This window comes from Chenopodium album, chromosome 15 (assembly GCF_948465745.1).
Source record: "Chenopodium album chromosome 15, dcCheAlbu1.1, whole genome shotgun sequence".
Lineage (NCBI taxonomy): Eukaryota > Viridiplantae > Streptophyta > Magnoliopsida > Caryophyllales > Amaranthaceae > Chenopodium > Chenopodium album.
Window position 1 is genome coordinate 47,490,791 of NC_137848.1, and position 18,278 is coordinate 47,509,068.

At 30.3% G+C, this 18,278-nt stretch overlaps 1 protein-coding gene across 1 annotated transcript; it reads left to right on the forward strand.

The window, feature by feature from the left end:
* Positions 1–2,971: 2,971 nt before the first annotated feature.
* On the forward strand, positions 2,972–18,179 carry LOC145581310 (BIIDXI-like protein At5g11420). The gene is made up of 4 exons (XM_081638336.1): positions 2,972–3,096; positions 15,358–15,413; positions 15,750–16,262; positions 17,656–18,179. The coding sequence occupies exons 1-4, from the start codon at positions 2,972–2,974 to the stop codon at positions 18,177–18,179; spliced, it is 1,218 nt and encodes a 405-aa protein (XP_081494462.1).
* Positions 18,180–18,278: the final 99 nt, after the last annotated feature.

The following is an 18,278-nucleotide window of genomic DNA, read 5'->3' on the forward strand; positions in this document are numbered from 1 at the left end:
TATAATATACTTTAAAAAATAATCCGTACAAATTATTTTGTATTGTTTAATTAGTAGACAAACTAGAATCACATCGCCTATAACTTTTGACTTTGGTTGAAACAAAATCATGTTATTGTTTGGTTGGTCACACTAGAGGTACAGAATGTCAATATTTATACATAAAAACAACCACATTCCTGTCAAATACATAATGAGATGATCTTGTGAATAGTTTTTAAACATGCATGCCATTTTTATAGACCTTATATAGCTTGCATTGTACATTTGTACGTAGTACTTTTCTTAATAAATTGATATTTTTATGCGAAAAGGATAGGCTAGGTAATTATTATATTACATATTTCAATAATTCAATTCACCTTGTGGCAAGGAAGATTAAGGGCCTCTTCTGATTAACTGAACTGAGCTGAACTGAACTGAACTTATTGGAGCTGAATTGAACTGAACTGAACTGAATATTTTATGAGAGAAGGAAATTAAGAACCGAACTAAAGTGAACTGAACTTATTGGTGCTGAAATGAACTGAACTGAAAATAATTTGAAGATAACAAGCCCTAATGTATGGTTAGATTTTTTTTCAAGAAAAAAGGTAGATTAAGGTAATTTTGAACTAGATAGTTTGGGCCTGTTCTGATTGACTAAACTGAGCTGAACTGAACTAAATTGAACTTATTGGAGCTGAACTGAATATTTTATGAGAGAAGGAAATTAAGAACTGAACTTATTGAAACTGAACTGAATTGAACTGAACTGAACTGAAAATAATCTAAAGAGATCAGGCCCTTTGTTTGCTTGTTTTCTCTTAATAAGACATTACTAATAATTTAATGGAAATGACCTCAATTTACAATAATAATAATAATAATAATAATAATAATAATAATAATAATAATAATAATAATAATAATTCTTATATATAAAACTTTTACCAGCTCTGAACTCTGTACACAATATGCGTAATTATATAAGTTATAGGGTGGCTATCTTATTCCGTGCCCAAAAAATCTTTCATGAATGGAAGTTGCACTCTTGTTTGGATTCTATGGATAATCGGTTAGCTCCTTCTACTTCTTATGCTAATTCTCGGACCATTCAGGTTTCATGGTCTCCTCCTCGTCATGGTGTTGTTAAGATAAATTTTGACGGCTCTGTACATGGTGCCTCAGGGGCTGCAAGTGTAGTTATCAGAGACCACTTGGGTCATCATATTTGTAGTCGGTCTTATAATATTGGCACAAGTATGCCTCTTATTGCTGAGGCTACTGCCCTTTATAATGGCCTTCTACTTGCACGGTCCCGCAGTTTTTCCCATATTTTTATTGAAAAGGATAATTTACTTATTAATATTTTGTAGGGTAAAGCTCAATGTCCGTGGAAAATTAAGTTACTACTGGAAGATATTAGGGAGCCCCTTTGTCTTTTCTCTTCCGTCGAGTCCAGGCACATCTATAGAGAGGGTAATAGAGCAGCAGATTATGTTGCTTCTTTAGGTCATTTCATGCAAACGCACCAGAATATTGATCCTTTTTTAGATAGTAAATTTTTTTTTTATTGCTTCAGATAGGTTGGGTTATAGTCTTGAGAGAACACTAGCCTAACTTCTTGTATCTTTCCTTTATAATATATACATACGTTATAGAGTTTACTCACTAAATTATATCTTTGCTTATACTTCATTTGTTTATTTCAACATTGCGATATTATGAAAGGTTCACAATTTTTACTCCATTCGTTCTTATTATCGTAATAGTTTGGTGGACACAAATGACAAAGTATGAGAAATTAAAGTATAGGGACTATTTGTCAAAAAAAAAAAAAAAAGTATAGGGACTAGGGAGGGACTAAAGGGGGAATTTTATACTTGTAAAGTATAGTTGGCAAGCATATCATGGATATATTAAAATGTTAGTAGAAGAGAGAAAAAATAATACTCCCTCTATTTTTAAATAGTTGCTCCATTTCTTCATGCGTGAAATTTTAGGAGAAATTGGAGAAAGTAATAAAATATGGAGGTAGTGGGGTTGGTGGAAGAATAAAAAATTGCAAAAAACTAAAAGTAGTGGAGAGAATTGAAGGAGAGAGAATATGGAATTAATATTGTTGGGTCCACTTGGTGAGAAAAATTAATAAAATATTATAAATACTTTCTAAATAAGGAAATAGAGCAAGAATTTAACAATAGCCGAAAAAGAAAAGTGGATCAAGTATTTAAAAATGAAGAGAGTAATAAATAAATAAAAAATAGTGTGAGTGGGGTTGATATGAGACAAATAATAAAACACAAACATTCTAAAAAAATCGGATGTATAATGTTACAAAGTTACCTTAAAATGATTATAAGTTTTTTTTTTTTTTTTTTTTTTGAGAAAAGATTATAAGTTACCCTTTAATGAATGAAAGTTACCCATTATATATAAGTTACCTTGATATAAATAAGGAAAAATGGTAAAGAAAGATCCAACCTTTGTACTTTTTTCTCCTAAAAATCCAACCTTCATTTTATTCCTATAAAATCCTACCTTTATACTCCACCTTCTCCAACAGATCCATTACCTATTGATGGCCGGTTTTGTAAGTTACATGCCACGTGTCAGCTATTAATGAGTCATTTTTTTTAATTATTAAAAAACAAAAAAAAATTAAGAAAAAAATTCAGGAAACCCAGCCAGCCCCCCAACTCCTTTTCATTCCCTAACCACCTTATCCATCGCCCACCGGCCACCAGAACCTAGCAACACCATTCCCCTTTCCACCGGAAAACCCACACCACTCCTCTTACCGGCACACACGCTACCCACAATCATCAATTCGCCACCCACAATCACAATCTCCAAACGTCGGTTGACCACCCCTATCCCCTTTCCCCCTATCACCCTGTACGAATTCATCGACGTTATCCGGCCAAATTCAACGGTTAAATACATAATTGACGTGAAATTTTCCGGTGAAATCAAAATCGCAAGAGAAATGGGGCTGCTGCAGTTGGGTAGATTTATTCCGGCGAAGATTGATGAAGATCAACGACCTTACTTTGCCGCTGCGGTGGTTGGGAAGGGGTGGAAATGCAAAACGGTTGGGTGGAATAGGGACTGGTTGGTGCCTTGGCCAGGAAGGGGAGGGGGCGGTTCTGGCGGTGGGGATGGGACCAGAGTGATGCAGTGGTGGTGGGAATGGGTGGAACACTGGTGGTGTTTGGGGGAAGGAGAGAGAAAAGAAAAAAAATAAATATTTTATTGTGGGTGAATCGAACTGTGTGGTGGCGGAATTGGTGTTGCGTGGGCTGTCAGAGGCGCGGTGCTGGAGGGCAGTCGGAGGTGCGGTGCGTTCACAAGGGTTGTTGTGTGGTGGCGGAATTGGTGGCGAGGTAGCTGCTGGTTGTTTCCGTTTTTTAGGAGAGAGGAGAGAGAAAGAGGAGGAGTGAGAAGGGAAAGTGAGAGAATTAAAAAAAAAAAACTTTTTAACCTCTTTAACAGGTCAAAGGTCAAATGGATCTGTTGGAGAAGGTGGGGTATAAATGTTGGATTTTTGAGGAATAAAATAAAGGTTGGATTTTTGAGGAATAAAATAAAGGTTGGATTTTTAGGAGAAAAAAGTACAAAGGTTGGATTTTTCTTTTCCATTTTTCCTATAAATAAAAGTTATTTATACTTTATTGATAAAAGTTACCCAAAAAAGTAAAAGTTACCCCGATGTACAGTAATATTACTGTACATCGGATGTATACAAAAGTTTTTGATAATAAAATAGCAGTGGATCCCTTACAAAATAAGGAAGTATTACAATTATTGCAAAATGGATAAGTATTGTAATTATTGCAAAACAGAGGGAGTATATTATATCGTATAAAATATCCAACATATTTTTTCACACTATAGATACTCAATATACCGCTACAGTATACGAGTTCATTATTTGGGCTGTTACCCATGCATATATGGTTACACCTGATGTACAATAAATTTTAAGGTACCAGACTAGCCTGAGGTAACTCTTAATCAATTTTGGAATAACTTTTAGCTTGAGGTACTATATATATATATATATATATATACTACGGGCTGACAATCCCTTATCCGACCCGAAGTTATTGAGAGAAACCCGAATCCGACACGATCTGAACCCGAACAATCCGAATTAGACTCAATTTGACCCAAATTTCATATTTCTTAATAATATTAAGTGTTACACTATTTTTGATAGTTTTTAAGCACAATTCGAAATTGACCCGAAATCTGACTCGAGTTCGACCTGTTAACCCGAATTGCCACCCATTTACTACCCCCGTTTTTTTTTTTTAAGTTGACACATTTTGGGTTTAGCACTATTCACACACTTCCCTTTGACTATATTTTGTGATTTATACGTAACGAAAAATATAGTCATGTGGGGGTTTTGTTAGATTTTCATGATATACATTTTCAAAATATCAACTTTTTATAATTTTTGCTTTTCAACTAAAGATATTAATGGTTGAATATGTGCATTGACAAACGTGACTAAAGAAACATGTCAACTAAAAAGAAACGGAGGAAGTATATATATATATATATATATATATATATATATATATATATATATATATATATATATATATATATATATATATTACGACAACTTTTCATAATGGCTGACCATACTGTGTGACAGGGGTTACTTATAGAGTTACTTATTCAGGAGTTACTTGTATGGGTTACTTATTTAGGGGTTACTTGTATGGGTTGCTTATTCAGGGATTATTTTTAGAGGTATTCAAGGGGTTACTTACTCAGTCAGTTTGCGTGTTTTCAGTGTGAGACTAACCCTTGACTGACTGAGTAACGCTTGAATAAGTAACTCCTGATTAAGTCTGACTAAACGAGTAACCCTTGACCAAATGAGTATTCCCTGAATAAGTACCTAACTCTAGCATAAGTAACCCCTGACCAAACGAGTAACCTCTGAATAAGTAGCCCCTACAAGAAACCCCTGACCAAACAAGTAACTTCTTACAAGTAATCTCTGTCACACGATGTGACTAGCCACACATAAAAAATTTGTGGTTTTTTTTTTAGGTAATCTTCTAGGGATACCGTGGTCATTTTAAATTTAAGCTTTATGAGTGATTTTTATCAATTATTTATTTATTTATTACTTTTTTTTTCGGTTTGTAAAAAGAGTAACTTTATCCATAAAAAATAGGTAACTTATTTTTATTTTTATTTTTATTTTTAAGACAAGTAACTTTTATATCAAGGAGCCCCGTTCCTGAAAATTTATGGGCCCTAGGCATAATGTAAGAAAAGGCCCCCTTAATACGTAAACAAATTTTTTTATACGCAATAGCTTTAAATATAAGACAATAAATAACTTATATTATTTGAATAGTAAGTCTCCATACACAATACTAGAGTAATAACTTTGCATAATATTTCGGTAATTACATTGAATAAATATGAAACGGTGTAATTGAAAAGATTAATATTTTAGAGCAGATACTCATAGAATCCGGAAGATTAGAAGAAGAAGAAGTGAAGAGGTTATATTGCATTGTTGTCTCCACCTAATTGACATCTAAGTAATTTAATGTTAATTGCTAACTAAATGCAGTAATTATCTTTTTTAAAAGTAGTTTTTTTCTAACGAGTAAAAACCACATAGTAAAATTCTACAACTATATAAACTGATTTTTTTTTTAAAAAAAATATTTTGGGCCCCTTTTTGGCGTGGGCCCTAGGCGGTCGCACTTGAGGCCTACCCCTCCGGGCCGGCCCTATTATCAAGATAACTATGGTCTACTGATCATTTTAGGGCAACTCTAATTTCTATCATTCTATGTACAGATGTACAGTATTATAGTATACCTGATTTTTTAAAACATGTGTTTTAAATTTATTTTGCTGTATAGGTTTAATTTTTTTTTTTTTTTTTTTTTGGGTGTATTTAGTATTAATCCACTTTTTTTTTTCCAGAAAACAATTTATCCAAATTTGACACAACCACATGCTCTTGGGCCTTGTTAGATTCCCACAATCGTGTATCACTTCAGTACTAGGAGTCTAGGAGTAGCAGATTTGAAAAACTGTAGAATGAATACAAATATATACAGCTATTATAACTACAAGTATAAATTTTTCTCTACTTCTTCCCTTTGAAGGTATCTTTTTTTTTCTAATTATCTATTGGCTTGATGGGAATGTTTCGTCTTAACTCTCACGTCCTCTAGTTCTAGTTTTATTATACAAACAATAAATCATTTTGAAAAGAAGAAAAATAAGTAAATACGTATGGTCTATTGTTGGTAAGTTATAATTAAGGCCATTTCATAAATAAAATCGAGATATAGAAGTGAGACTTTGTTCTTTTAAAATAAACTGATTGACTGTAATAAAATAATGAATTGAGCTGAGGTGAACAGAAAATAAGTCTAAAAAAATAAGGTCTGAGTCTGAATATATACATTTTCGATCCCTCATCAAGATAGGTAGAGAACTCAAATAAAATGGCTCCTTAAAAGGATTGAGAGAAAAAGTTTAGATTTGTAAAGTCAAAAAACCGTTGAAAGTATAATTGATTATCTTGATGCTATTATCATTGAGAATTAATCGTCATCCAACATGGCCTATGACATAAGCGAATGGAGATCGATTCCAAACCATGTCTTAGTGCTAGGCGAGCATCCTTTCATTATTCACACTCGATACCATATGAATTGAAAAACATCAACTAAACCAAAAACTTTAATAGATGGTTAAAGTCCAGAATTTGATGGATTTTTATACTCTATCAATATATTACGTATAAGAGTACAATACTCGTATAATTCTTACCATAGTATAATTAAGAAAAAATCATACATGATAGTTTAAATCAACAAAATATGGATTATGTTTATCATTATTGTATTAAAACTAAACTCAATTAATTAAGCAAATAAAGTATGCCCTAACTTAAACAATAAATTATAATCTTTGCAAAGAAACACCTAGTCTTTTTTTTTTTTTTTTTGAAACAAAGAAACACCTAGTCTTAATAGTACGTAGTATATTTAAAAAGGAAAAAAAAAAAACAAAAATCAATTAATGAGGAATAATTTTACGGGTTCTCTACTACATGCCTAGGAATGCTCCTTGCCTAAATGGCTACACTAGGATCAAAACCAAAAATGTCATATTCTTTGTTGGTAGGCCATCTTCTGTCTTTGGCTGTGATTGAGGAACTTTTTTTTTATTTTTTTTATTTTTAAGAAATGAAAATTTGAAAACTAAGCCTAGCTTGTCTCTAACTAACGTAGGACCAACTTAATTAATTAACTAACTCATAATCATGAAATTATAATAAGAACTCCTGAAGTAAAGAAATTAAGCTTGGGGGGAGTGATGACTTTAGCCATAATTAGCTATGAAGTCCGCGATTATGTCTCTTGGTTATAAATATCTAATGGTGGAAAGACATCAAATCGAAAAGAAGAGGATAACTTTAGACATCTGCAAATTAAATCTGCAATATAGAAGTGAAATGACTAGGAATTGTTCTTTTCAGCTTAATTTCAGTTCAGTTCAGTTCAGCTCCAATCATTTCAATTCAGTTCAGTTTCTAATTTTCTTCTCTTATAAACAATTCATTTTAGCTTTATTCAGTTTAATTCAGCTCCAATCAGTTCAGTTCATTTCAGCTCAGTTCAGTAAATCAGAACAAGCTCTAAGAGAACTATTAAATGATGTTTTAGTGTAATATTAAAACACAAATTGTTTCTTTTCTCTATTACTCTGTAGGTGTAAAAGACCAAGCTAGAAAATTAACCCCTTAATGTCTTCACAAAGTGTTAAAATCTCAGCAAGAATGATGCCCGAGTTGAAGCCTATAAATGATAATTTTTGTTACTTTGTAATCAAAATTTTAATCTCTTTGCAAATCGGGGTTCCTGCATAAATAATTTTAAATGTCCAATCAATTGATTGATTTTGGTTGAAATATATGTAATTCTTGTATTACAAATATTATCATATGTCTCGCATAGTATTATTAAGGTGGACACAAACAAAGAAACAAAAACGAGTTTGAAAAACTTTAAATTAATTGATCCTTTGTTAGGTTAGAGAATAAATAGATGCTAAGATTGACCTTCCTAGGCAAAATGTAAACATCTTTAGGCACAAACAAACATATATTACAAAGTATATTTTTCCAATTATCTAGTACGAAGAGCAACATAAAAAAACAGATCCGAATCAAAATCTTTTTCTTTCTTTATTTATTATCTTTTTCTTATTAATAACTTTCTTAGGGATGGACTTGACACCACTTGGAAGTACCCCTCAACCAATGCCATGTGCAAGAGCCATGGTGCAAACAAACCCCACTTTTCAAAAGAGATTGCCACACTCTTCAAACAAATTAATGAAAATTATTAATGGTGATGGTATATTCTCCTTCTTTCCCTTAAAAATTGTTTCATTTGTACTTTTCACAGTCTATAATGCACGCCTTAAATTTACTACCTCCGTGTTTTTTAGTTGACACGTTTTGACTTTAGCACTATTCACACAATTTCCTTTGACCGTGTTTTGAGATTTATACGTAATGAAAAATATAGTCATTGTGGCGTTTTGTTAAATTCGTCAAAATATATATTTTCAAAATATCAACTTTTTATAAATTTTTGCTTTTCAATAACTAAAGATATTAACGGTTAAATATGTGCATTGGCAAACGTGACTAAAAAAACGTGTCAACGAAAAATAAATAGATGGCTAATGCTCGCTATACGCCCTCCTTGACTAGCCATGTTCGGGAAGCTCTTACAATTGGCAACTTAATAAGAAAAAATATGCAAACAAATATTTAGAGGGGTATAAATGTTCACCCACTATTAATCTTTTTTTTTTTTTTTTTGGTGTTTACTATTAATCTTAATAGTTCATTACAAAAAAAAAGTAAATATTGATGAGAGCAAATAAATAAATAAAATTTTAGAATGTACAATTCATAAGAGTTAAACCAATAAAGCTTAGAGACAATTAACATCATATCAATAGGGCATATATATAAACAAACAGTTTAAGGATAGAATAGTCTTCCCACTATTCATACATTTTTTCTCACACTTTTTTGGAAGGCAGAGTTTTTTTTGTACAATTCAACAAGATTTCATGCATATATTTACTACCCCCTCCGTTTCATAATGTTAGTCCCATATACTATTTTGGGCGTTTCAAAAAGATATACTCATATTGAATATATTTCATTTATAACTTGATTTTTTTTGGAATTAATAATTTGTGGATTAATGACATGACTCTAAGTAAGGAAATCTTTACCTTTAATTATGCAATTATGATTTGTGCTTTCCTAATAAAAAATTAAAAAAGTTAAATAAGGTAAACTAATTATGAATTATGTTGTACTTTAATGTTAGATTCTAAATATATTTCTTTTCTTATTTTATGTGATTGATTCCATATGGAACTAACATTATGAAACGGAGGAAGTAATAATTACAAATTAGTAGATTATATACCGTCAAAGACCTTAAACTACCAAAAAATACAACATACAATATAATTTTTTGGAGATGGAGGGAATACTTCCTATATATCTAAAATCATGTTGCTTTATTAATCATTGGACAAATTGTCCATAAGAACCTAAGGAGAAATTACAGAGGGGTAATAATTCTGCCACACTTAGTCCTAATCTCCTAAGTTTATGTTGTTTGAACTTATTATATTCTGCACATAATTTGATTATTTTTTAGAATTATTATATTTGTGGATTGAAATTGTTTAATTCTTGTTTTATCTAATAAAATATAAACAAAAATAAGGTGAAACGAACATAAAACTTAGTTGACTATTATTATAATACCCTTACTCATTGTCCATATTCTTTTTAATAGAATAAGAATAAGATATGATTTTAGTCATTCTACAACACCACTCGTTATAATAAGTGTTTATTAAATTTAAGTATTAACATATTAAGACCAATCATATATCGTAAATTATTCCTACTTTTGACCAATCATAATTTGTAATTAAATTATTCAAGGACAACAATTTTGTGAGTAGTACACATGACCATTGTTATTAAAATCCCGATTTAAATTTTAGAATCTTACGATTTTACGATTCATTTATGCCATACGATTCGATTTACGATTCTATCCGATTTTACATATTTTTCTTAACTAGCGAAGTCCTTACAAGTTTAAAACATGTCTATATAGGTATTTATAAATATATATTGTCAAGTATTGGTTGATTAATGGGTAAATAACTAATTATCTATCAATAATTAGGTTTCAACCTCAAAATTTCAATATATTTAATAAAATTTAGATTTGACATCTTGATTATGCATGTCGGTAGAATTTTACGATTCTACGATTCGATTTTACGATTTGATTCAAATAGCGCCTTTTGATTCAAAGTAGAATCCCGATTTTAATAACTTTACAAGTCACTATTAATTCCGAACAAATGCCGATATATAAAAAGAGGTGGAAAAGGTAAAGGGGTTTGTGGGGGATGGGGAGAAAAGCAGATAGCATTACAGTGTGGGAATCTAATAGAGAATTGATTGAGAAAGAAGCTTTAGCTTTTAGCAGACATGCATCATGAGCTTTGTATCATCATTTGTCTCTCCTATTTGGGGCATCATTTTCTCCATCCCTTTCATTCTTGTTGGATCATGCTCAATTTCATTTTCATCCCTAGTAATTAATTATATGAAATTAAAGCATAAATGTGTTATCATTTGTGAAATCTTCTTCATTTAAATTAGCAATTTTACTGCTCAAAATTTTTATTGGCACAATTTGTATGTAATCTGCATAAGGAAACTTATATTAATGGACAGGAAAACCAAGGGTAACTTATTTTTTGGTGTTTAGAGAGCCACAAGGGTGTGGGTGAGAATCGATTCCAAGATCTCCTGGAATCGGAAGAAAGCTCTAACCATTTGAGCAATCCCTCACTCTCAAACCGAGGGTAACTTGTACTGGTATTAATTTACACGAAACTTTTATTGAGGGTAACGTATATTAATGGACTGATTTTACAATATACTATGTCCATATTTGTAAAATTTATACCCTTAAAAAATTATTAACCTAGAGAGTGCAGACAATAGATTAATAACATTAATATGAGTATATAGTGATACTTTATGTACTTAGTTAGCTCCAACTTATATTCATAAAAAATGTTTGAGTTAAGCCATTTAATATATGCAATTGATTTACATCAACAATAACATTTGAACAAGCAAATCAGACTGATACTCGAAAATTTGAAAAAAAAAATGTTTAAAATGAAAAACTGTATGAAATATCCATTTCTTTGTATTAGTTCTCAAAACTATGACGCGTATTTTTTCATCTTATCTCCATTAATCTCAAGAGAAATAGTTCATATAAGTTATAATAAGGTGTGATAAGTTGAATATAATTCAAGAAAAATAAGTTTAAATAAGGTCTAATAAATATCAATAAGGGATATGGATATCTAAATTCAAGTTACGATTAAAATAGATTCTAATAAAGGTTAATGAATCCAAATAAATTCAGGTAAATTAAAAAAAAATTCAAAATTACCTAGAGTACTCCATCTGTTCTATAATAGAGTGTTTGTTTCTCATTTTCCAAGTAAATTGAGAAAAGTAGAGTATAGGGCTGCAGCAACTTTACTAACTCAACTCTTATCTGTTTCTAAGGAAAATAATTAAAGCAGGTTGAGATTAGTCTGAAATTAATCATGCATGAATGTTGAGATCAAGGGGGAAAAAAGTTGTATTCAATGAGTAACTAATTGATATTTCCTCAAAAAAAAAAAAAAAAAAGTAACTAATTGATATAAGCACATGCTATCAAAAGAAAAATAAAATAATTGATAAAATCTAATATATATAAATAAAGTAGGCATTTTTGGAGAGCATTCAGCGCGCCACATAAGCAAAGGTATATTTTAAACCAATTAAAAATTAGAATTCTTTTTTATTTTAGAATTAAAAAATTCACTTGCCACCTAAATAAAAGCGACGAATGAGATTTAAAAAATTTGCCACGTAGATAAAAACAACGAATAATGATTTATGAAGATTTAATTTATTTAAAAAATTAAAATTTTATCTTTCAAAAAAATCATCTCTAGATATAGGATTTATATACCTAAGATAATCTTTATAGTGTTTATGATAAGAAATAAAAATTATTTTTTAATTGTAATTAAATTAAAATTTGTGATGCCTACCACTATAAATTGACGCAATCAAGTGAATTTTGTGTCCGTTTTAGGTCATTAATGGTTGCTTAATTCTTAGTTTAATTTTTAAATTTCATGTGTTAAATGTATATATTTGTGATTATTGCTTACATTGTGTTTATTTGGAAAACTTAATGATTATATGTTTATGTTTTGTTTATTGAATTTTGTTTTTACATGTAGATTTAATTCAATCAGAGAATTAAATTCAATCAAAAATGATTGGAAAATCAAAGTACGAAGAGGTATTATATCTTTATAAATCGTTTACATTTTTTAAATTTCTTATAAACCTTTTTAGTTTTTATTAATTAATTTTATGATTAAAACAATTTTTTTGTGATTTAGGTAGCATAATCAAGCCATCAAATTAACTTAATTTTTATTTTTATCTACAGGATGATTGCGTTCATGCCTCAATTAAAGCCAACTTTGTAGCTTTTCGTCCAAAATAAATTGAAAGAAAAGTTTACACCATTAGATACTTTTCAATCGTTACAAATAAGAAGCAATATCGCACGCATTGTTAGTGACAACAAAATAATGATTTAATTTTTTAAAATATTATTATTCGGGAAATTGAGGATGATGATAAAATTCCAATGCATAGATCTAGATTTGATTTTGTACAATTAAAATTTTTAGATCAATTTCACAACAATTTTTCACTTCCGGTAAATATATATATTGACTTCTTTTATAAGGCTATAAAGATTAATTTTATATAAATTTTATTTTTGCTAACATGTTTTATTTATCTATTTTGATTAGATGGAAGAGATATGGGTGTGAACGAAGTTGGTGATTCTATCTATATAGAAATAAATAGTATACATAATTTTATTATTTTTTAATATTTTTATCTTTTAAACAACAACGAATAATGATTTAGGATTTAAATTATTAAAAATAAAAAAATATCGTTTCATACAAAAGATTTTATCCTAATATGTAACAGATAAAATATCACATTTACAATTTTTTTTTTTTTTTAAAGATATCATATTTACAATTTATTCATATTTTTAAATTCAGTTTTCATATAATTAACAACCACAATAAAATACAAAACAACAATAAAAAAAGTCGAATTATAAATTACATTTAAAAAAGAAAAACTTTTGTAATAGGCAATAACACTTTAATTAAAATATTATGTGTTTTTTTGTCTGAAACTATTAGATAGTAAAATAAATCAAATAATTAAAAAAAACATAGAATCTATACGAAAATATATTTTCTTGAGATTTATATATAAAAAAAACCGTGCATCGCACGGGCTTTCATCTAGTAATAAATAAAGAGATTATACAACCTAAATAAGAACAATAACAACTTTAAATAAATAAAATATTAAATGTATACAAAATCTATTAACAAATACAAACTTATCCATGAATATCCAAGTGTTACTCGGGCAAAAAACTAATTGTATTCTAATTAGATCATTGGGTTCTTAATGAAAAATGAATCTGAATTGTGTTTCGACATGGGTTTAGAACTTTTAGTTTTATTATGGGTTTGTTCTGGTAATTTTGGGCCTTGTGGGAATTTAAAAATTAATGGGTTACTCAAATTTTGGGCCAATAAATAATTGGGCCAAATTGAAATTAAAAGCAAGGCTCAAAGATCAAGGCCTTTTCAGCCTAGTTAGGCTCAATAATTATGATTTTAGATCCATAAACCTCCCTTACTAAAATTATCGTGATTAAGGGCCTATTCACTTCAGTTTAATTTCAGTTCAGTTCAGTTCAGCTCTAATTAGTTCAGTTCAGTTTAGCTCTAATCCGTTCAGTTCAGTTTAGCTCCTAATTCATTTCTCTTATAAAATATTTATTTCAGCTCTATTCAGTCCAGTTAAGCTCCAATCAGTTCAGTTCAGTTCAGTTTAGCTCCAATCAGTTCAATTAAACCCAATTCAGTAAATGTGAATAGGCCCTAAATAATATTTTGAAAATACATATAGACCGATAGACGATCAATATAGAAGCACGTTAGGGGAATAAATTGATGGTGGATGATAAGAACATGTATATTATTGGATTTTCCGGCATAAGCTATGGCATCTAATAAGGGAGGAAGTCGACTTAAGTCATAGAATGAAAGTGCTATATATATATATATATATATATATATATTTTAGTGCACATGCATGTACTAATAGAGTAATAACAAGTAGTAAATTGGAAATTATATTCGTAGATGATAATGCCTAGCTAATTAATGGTATGTGTCTATATGCAATTATGCATGGACTTTGATTTCATATAATTTGCAAAAGTTGAGTACAAATTCATTCAGTTAATATGTCAATAATACAGTACATCTTCAACGAGACAGTTTTTTTCTTAAAAAAGTAAAATAATTTTATTTTTGATGTAAATTGATTACTACTCGATCTGTATATAAATATATCATATATGTGACCCATGGTGCACACTACTCCTAGATAAATTGTCTGCTACTTCATTTGAGTTATTGGATATGTATTTGACTATTTATTTGGTATTGCAATTTGCAAATGATCAAAGTCATCTCTTAAGAGGAGACTTGATCAATCGGATCACGTGCAAATCAATCTACATTGAATTTGAATCCCTTACACAAAACACGTGAAGGAGAGTTCAAGTGGTTAGAACATTCTTCCGGTTCTAAGATATTATGGGATCAATTCTCATCATCTGTCCTTGTGATATTCTAAACTCCAAGAAAAAAAAGATACGAGTAGTAAATTTTCTTATTTTATTTCTTTAGCTATGTTGGCTTACAATATTAAAAGAAGATTGTCTTATTTTTTACAATGTTATACTACCTCCGATTTTTATTATTTACAACTTTGGAATATTTTATATCTCACAAATAATACCCCAAAGTTGCAAATAATAAAAATCGAAAGTACTATATAACTTTCCTTTTTATAATTTGTAATAGAATATCTTTCTCAAGAGTTAAAATATTATATAATTACAATTAACTTAATGTAATTATTGCATTATATAGTGTTAGTCTCATTATCCAATTTAATTGCACATTTGGTCTCCTCTCTTCCTCTCGAAAAACAATGGCTTCATTTCATTCTCTTTGCTTTGTGTTACTCTTGTTGATGATAAACAGTCGTTTTACTTATATTTCTGCTCAGCTTGCTCCAGTGAGCGTCGCTCCTAGTGACGGTGAGTTTGCCTATCTTACTGTATGAAAATCTATGAACTTTTAAGAAATTCTTAGAAGAGTACGTGTTGTTCTTAATACGTGTTTTCACAAATCAAAGTGCAAAAAGACATTGTTAACTAAATTCAAATCTATGCACCATTCTACGGGTACCAAGAACGTATTTTCTAGTAATTTTTTTTATTTGGTGAAACATGTTCTCTAGTGAATTCATTTATTGCGTTGCTATTATAGACAAATCTTTTCACTAGACTAAACCTTACTTGGTTATATATAACATTCGACATAATTCGTTCAAAAACAAGTTGGAAGTATTACTAAGTGTTCCTTCTTAACAGGTCTTCTACCAAATGGAAATTTTGAAGAAGCACCAAACCCATCAAATCTCAAAAAAACAACAATAGTAGGAAAATACTCCCTCCCCAAATGGGTAAAGAAGGGTGAAGTACGATACGTATCAGGTGGTCCTAAACGAGTCGGGTTTACATTCGACGTTCCACAGGGCGTGCACGCGGTGAGCATAGGGAACGAGGCGTACATACTACAATACCTTAGAGTAAAGCCATGGGCATACTACTCTGTTAGTTTTAGTGCAACAAGGACTTGTCCACTAGACAAGTATTTAAGGGTAACAACTTCTTACAGTGATACAGCAGATTATGCATTTCCTAATAAAGCATTGTATTCAAGGAAAGAAGCAGACACTTTTGCTTGGGGATTTCAGGCCTTTTCTAGTAATACTGCTTTTATTATGTTTTCTAACCCAACTGGTGACCCAAAGTACTACGCTTGTGGACCACTTATACAAGCCGTTGCGGTAAAGGAATTATTGTCATCCCCTCAAACATCAGGTAATTTTTACTGTCTTAATCATTCAATAGTTAGTTGACTTAGTTCAATCAATTATAATTTATGTTATACTATTGTTTGTTAATTGTTGAATATGGTTTACATGAGCGTTACAAGAGGAAGAGGGACCAATGGTGTATTTAGAAATACAGAGTATTTAGTAATATTTAGTGGTGTCAAAGTAATATTGATGATCTAATTAGATGTCTAGGTTCAATTATTTAAAAAAGTTATGAAATGTTCTCAAATTTTTAAGATAATTTCCAAAAAATTTCAATTTTAATTGGGGCCAATTGACCTCAGACTACCCCCACAAACAATTATACTTCATCCGTTCTTAAAAATTCAACTCACTTTGCATTTGCGCGGTCTCCAATAAACATCTTTGATCATGAATAACTTTGGCTATGTATAAATGAAAATAGTACAAAATTGATTATCCTAAGTTGTCATCCCCTCAAACATCAGGTAATTTTACTGTCTTAATCATTCAATAGTTATTAGTTCAATCAATTATAATTTTATGATATACTATTATTTAGAAATAAAAATTAATATTTAGTGGTGTGAAAGTAATTTTGATGATCTATACTGGTTCAATTAGTCAATTTTATACAATAAATAAATAAATAAATAAAATAAAAAGTCTCACACCTATAAGAAAATTTTTCAAAATTTTTAATTATAAGTGGGGTCAATTGATTCCAAATCAACCCCAGATACAACTATGTAGAACTCTTACAGTGAGCAAGCATATATCATGCAATTTTTTTTTTTTTTTTTTTTGATGAAGCATATTATCCTGCACTTGGACATGGATTGGAGAGGACTTATCACCTCACTTCTTACTTTGATTCAAGCAAACTTTTTCATCGAATTTTTGAATTTTACTCATTTTTACCTAATTTTTAATTTCTATTGTGATTGATATAGTGTAAAACATATTCCTAGACTTTAATCATCAGTTTAAACTTTTGATTGAGTTGGTCTTTTAACATGGTATCAGAGCTAGCGCGACATAAAGGTCACGGGTTTAAATCTCATCCACCCCTTATTTCAAAGTGGAATATTAAGCCGCAGGGTATGGAGAAGACCCATGCTACATCCACACTTCAAACCTAACGGGCATGATTTTATACTGTATGAGGGCCTGTTCTCATTGACTGAAATGAGTTGAGCTGAACTGAACTGAACTTATTAGAGGTGAACTGAACTTATTAAAGCTGAAATGAAAATAATCTGATGAGAACTGAGCCTCAGTGACAAAAATCTATTTAAGTTTTGTATGATCTACTTTACCCTGCGGAAACCTAATATTTCTTTAATTTTCTTTATATAAGGATTCAACTTAAATTTTGTGAATTTGGACTTACAATGGTTATACTCCTACTGCAGGCAACCTCATACAAAATGGAAACTTCGAAATTGGTCCTCATATATTACAGAATTTCACAACAGGGGTCTACATTCATCCATACTCTTTGAACCCCATTTCTCCACTCCCAGGTTGGAGGATCGAATCCCGTTATACCATTAGGTATATCGGCTCAAAAGACTTTTTTATACCATCAGGAGCTTCTGCTGTCGAACTCTTAGTCGGAGGCAAAGAAAATGCCATATCTCAAGACATAGATACAACACCAAACAACTTTTATAACCTTACCTTCACTATTGGAGATGCCAAAAATGGTTGCATTGGTTCTATGGCGGTCGAATCAGTAGCCGATAAAGAAACCTTCAAAGTTGAGTATGAGTCTCAAGGCAAAGGTGGTGTTACTTATGCAAATTTTAGGTTCAAAGCTGTCACATTTAGAACTAAGATAGCATTTTGGAGTGTGTTTTATCATAATATTGTTGATGATACTAACCGTTTCTGTGGTCCTGTCTTGGATGATGTTAAGGTTGTACCAGCTCCATAACTACAAGGGATTGTAAAATAAAATTTATCCTTTTATCGGAAATTAATAGTTATCCGAAATAAATAGTTATCCGAAATTAGTAGTCACATGCATGTACAA

Excerpts from the sequence above, each read along its gene's own strand:
- LOC145581310 (XM_081638336.1), top strand. The coding sequence starts at position 2,972 with ATGGGGCTGCTGCAGTTGGGTAGATTTATTCCGGCGAAGATTGATGAA. Across the intron at positions 3,097-15,357 it reads GTTGGGTGGAATAGGGACTG|TCGTTTTACTTATATTTCTG; the intron begins GTTGGTGCCTTG and ends GATGATAAACAG. Across the intron at positions 16,263-17,655 it reads GTCATCCCCTCAAACATCAG|GCAACCTCATACAAAATGGA; the intron begins GTAATTTTTACT and ends CTCCTACTGCAG.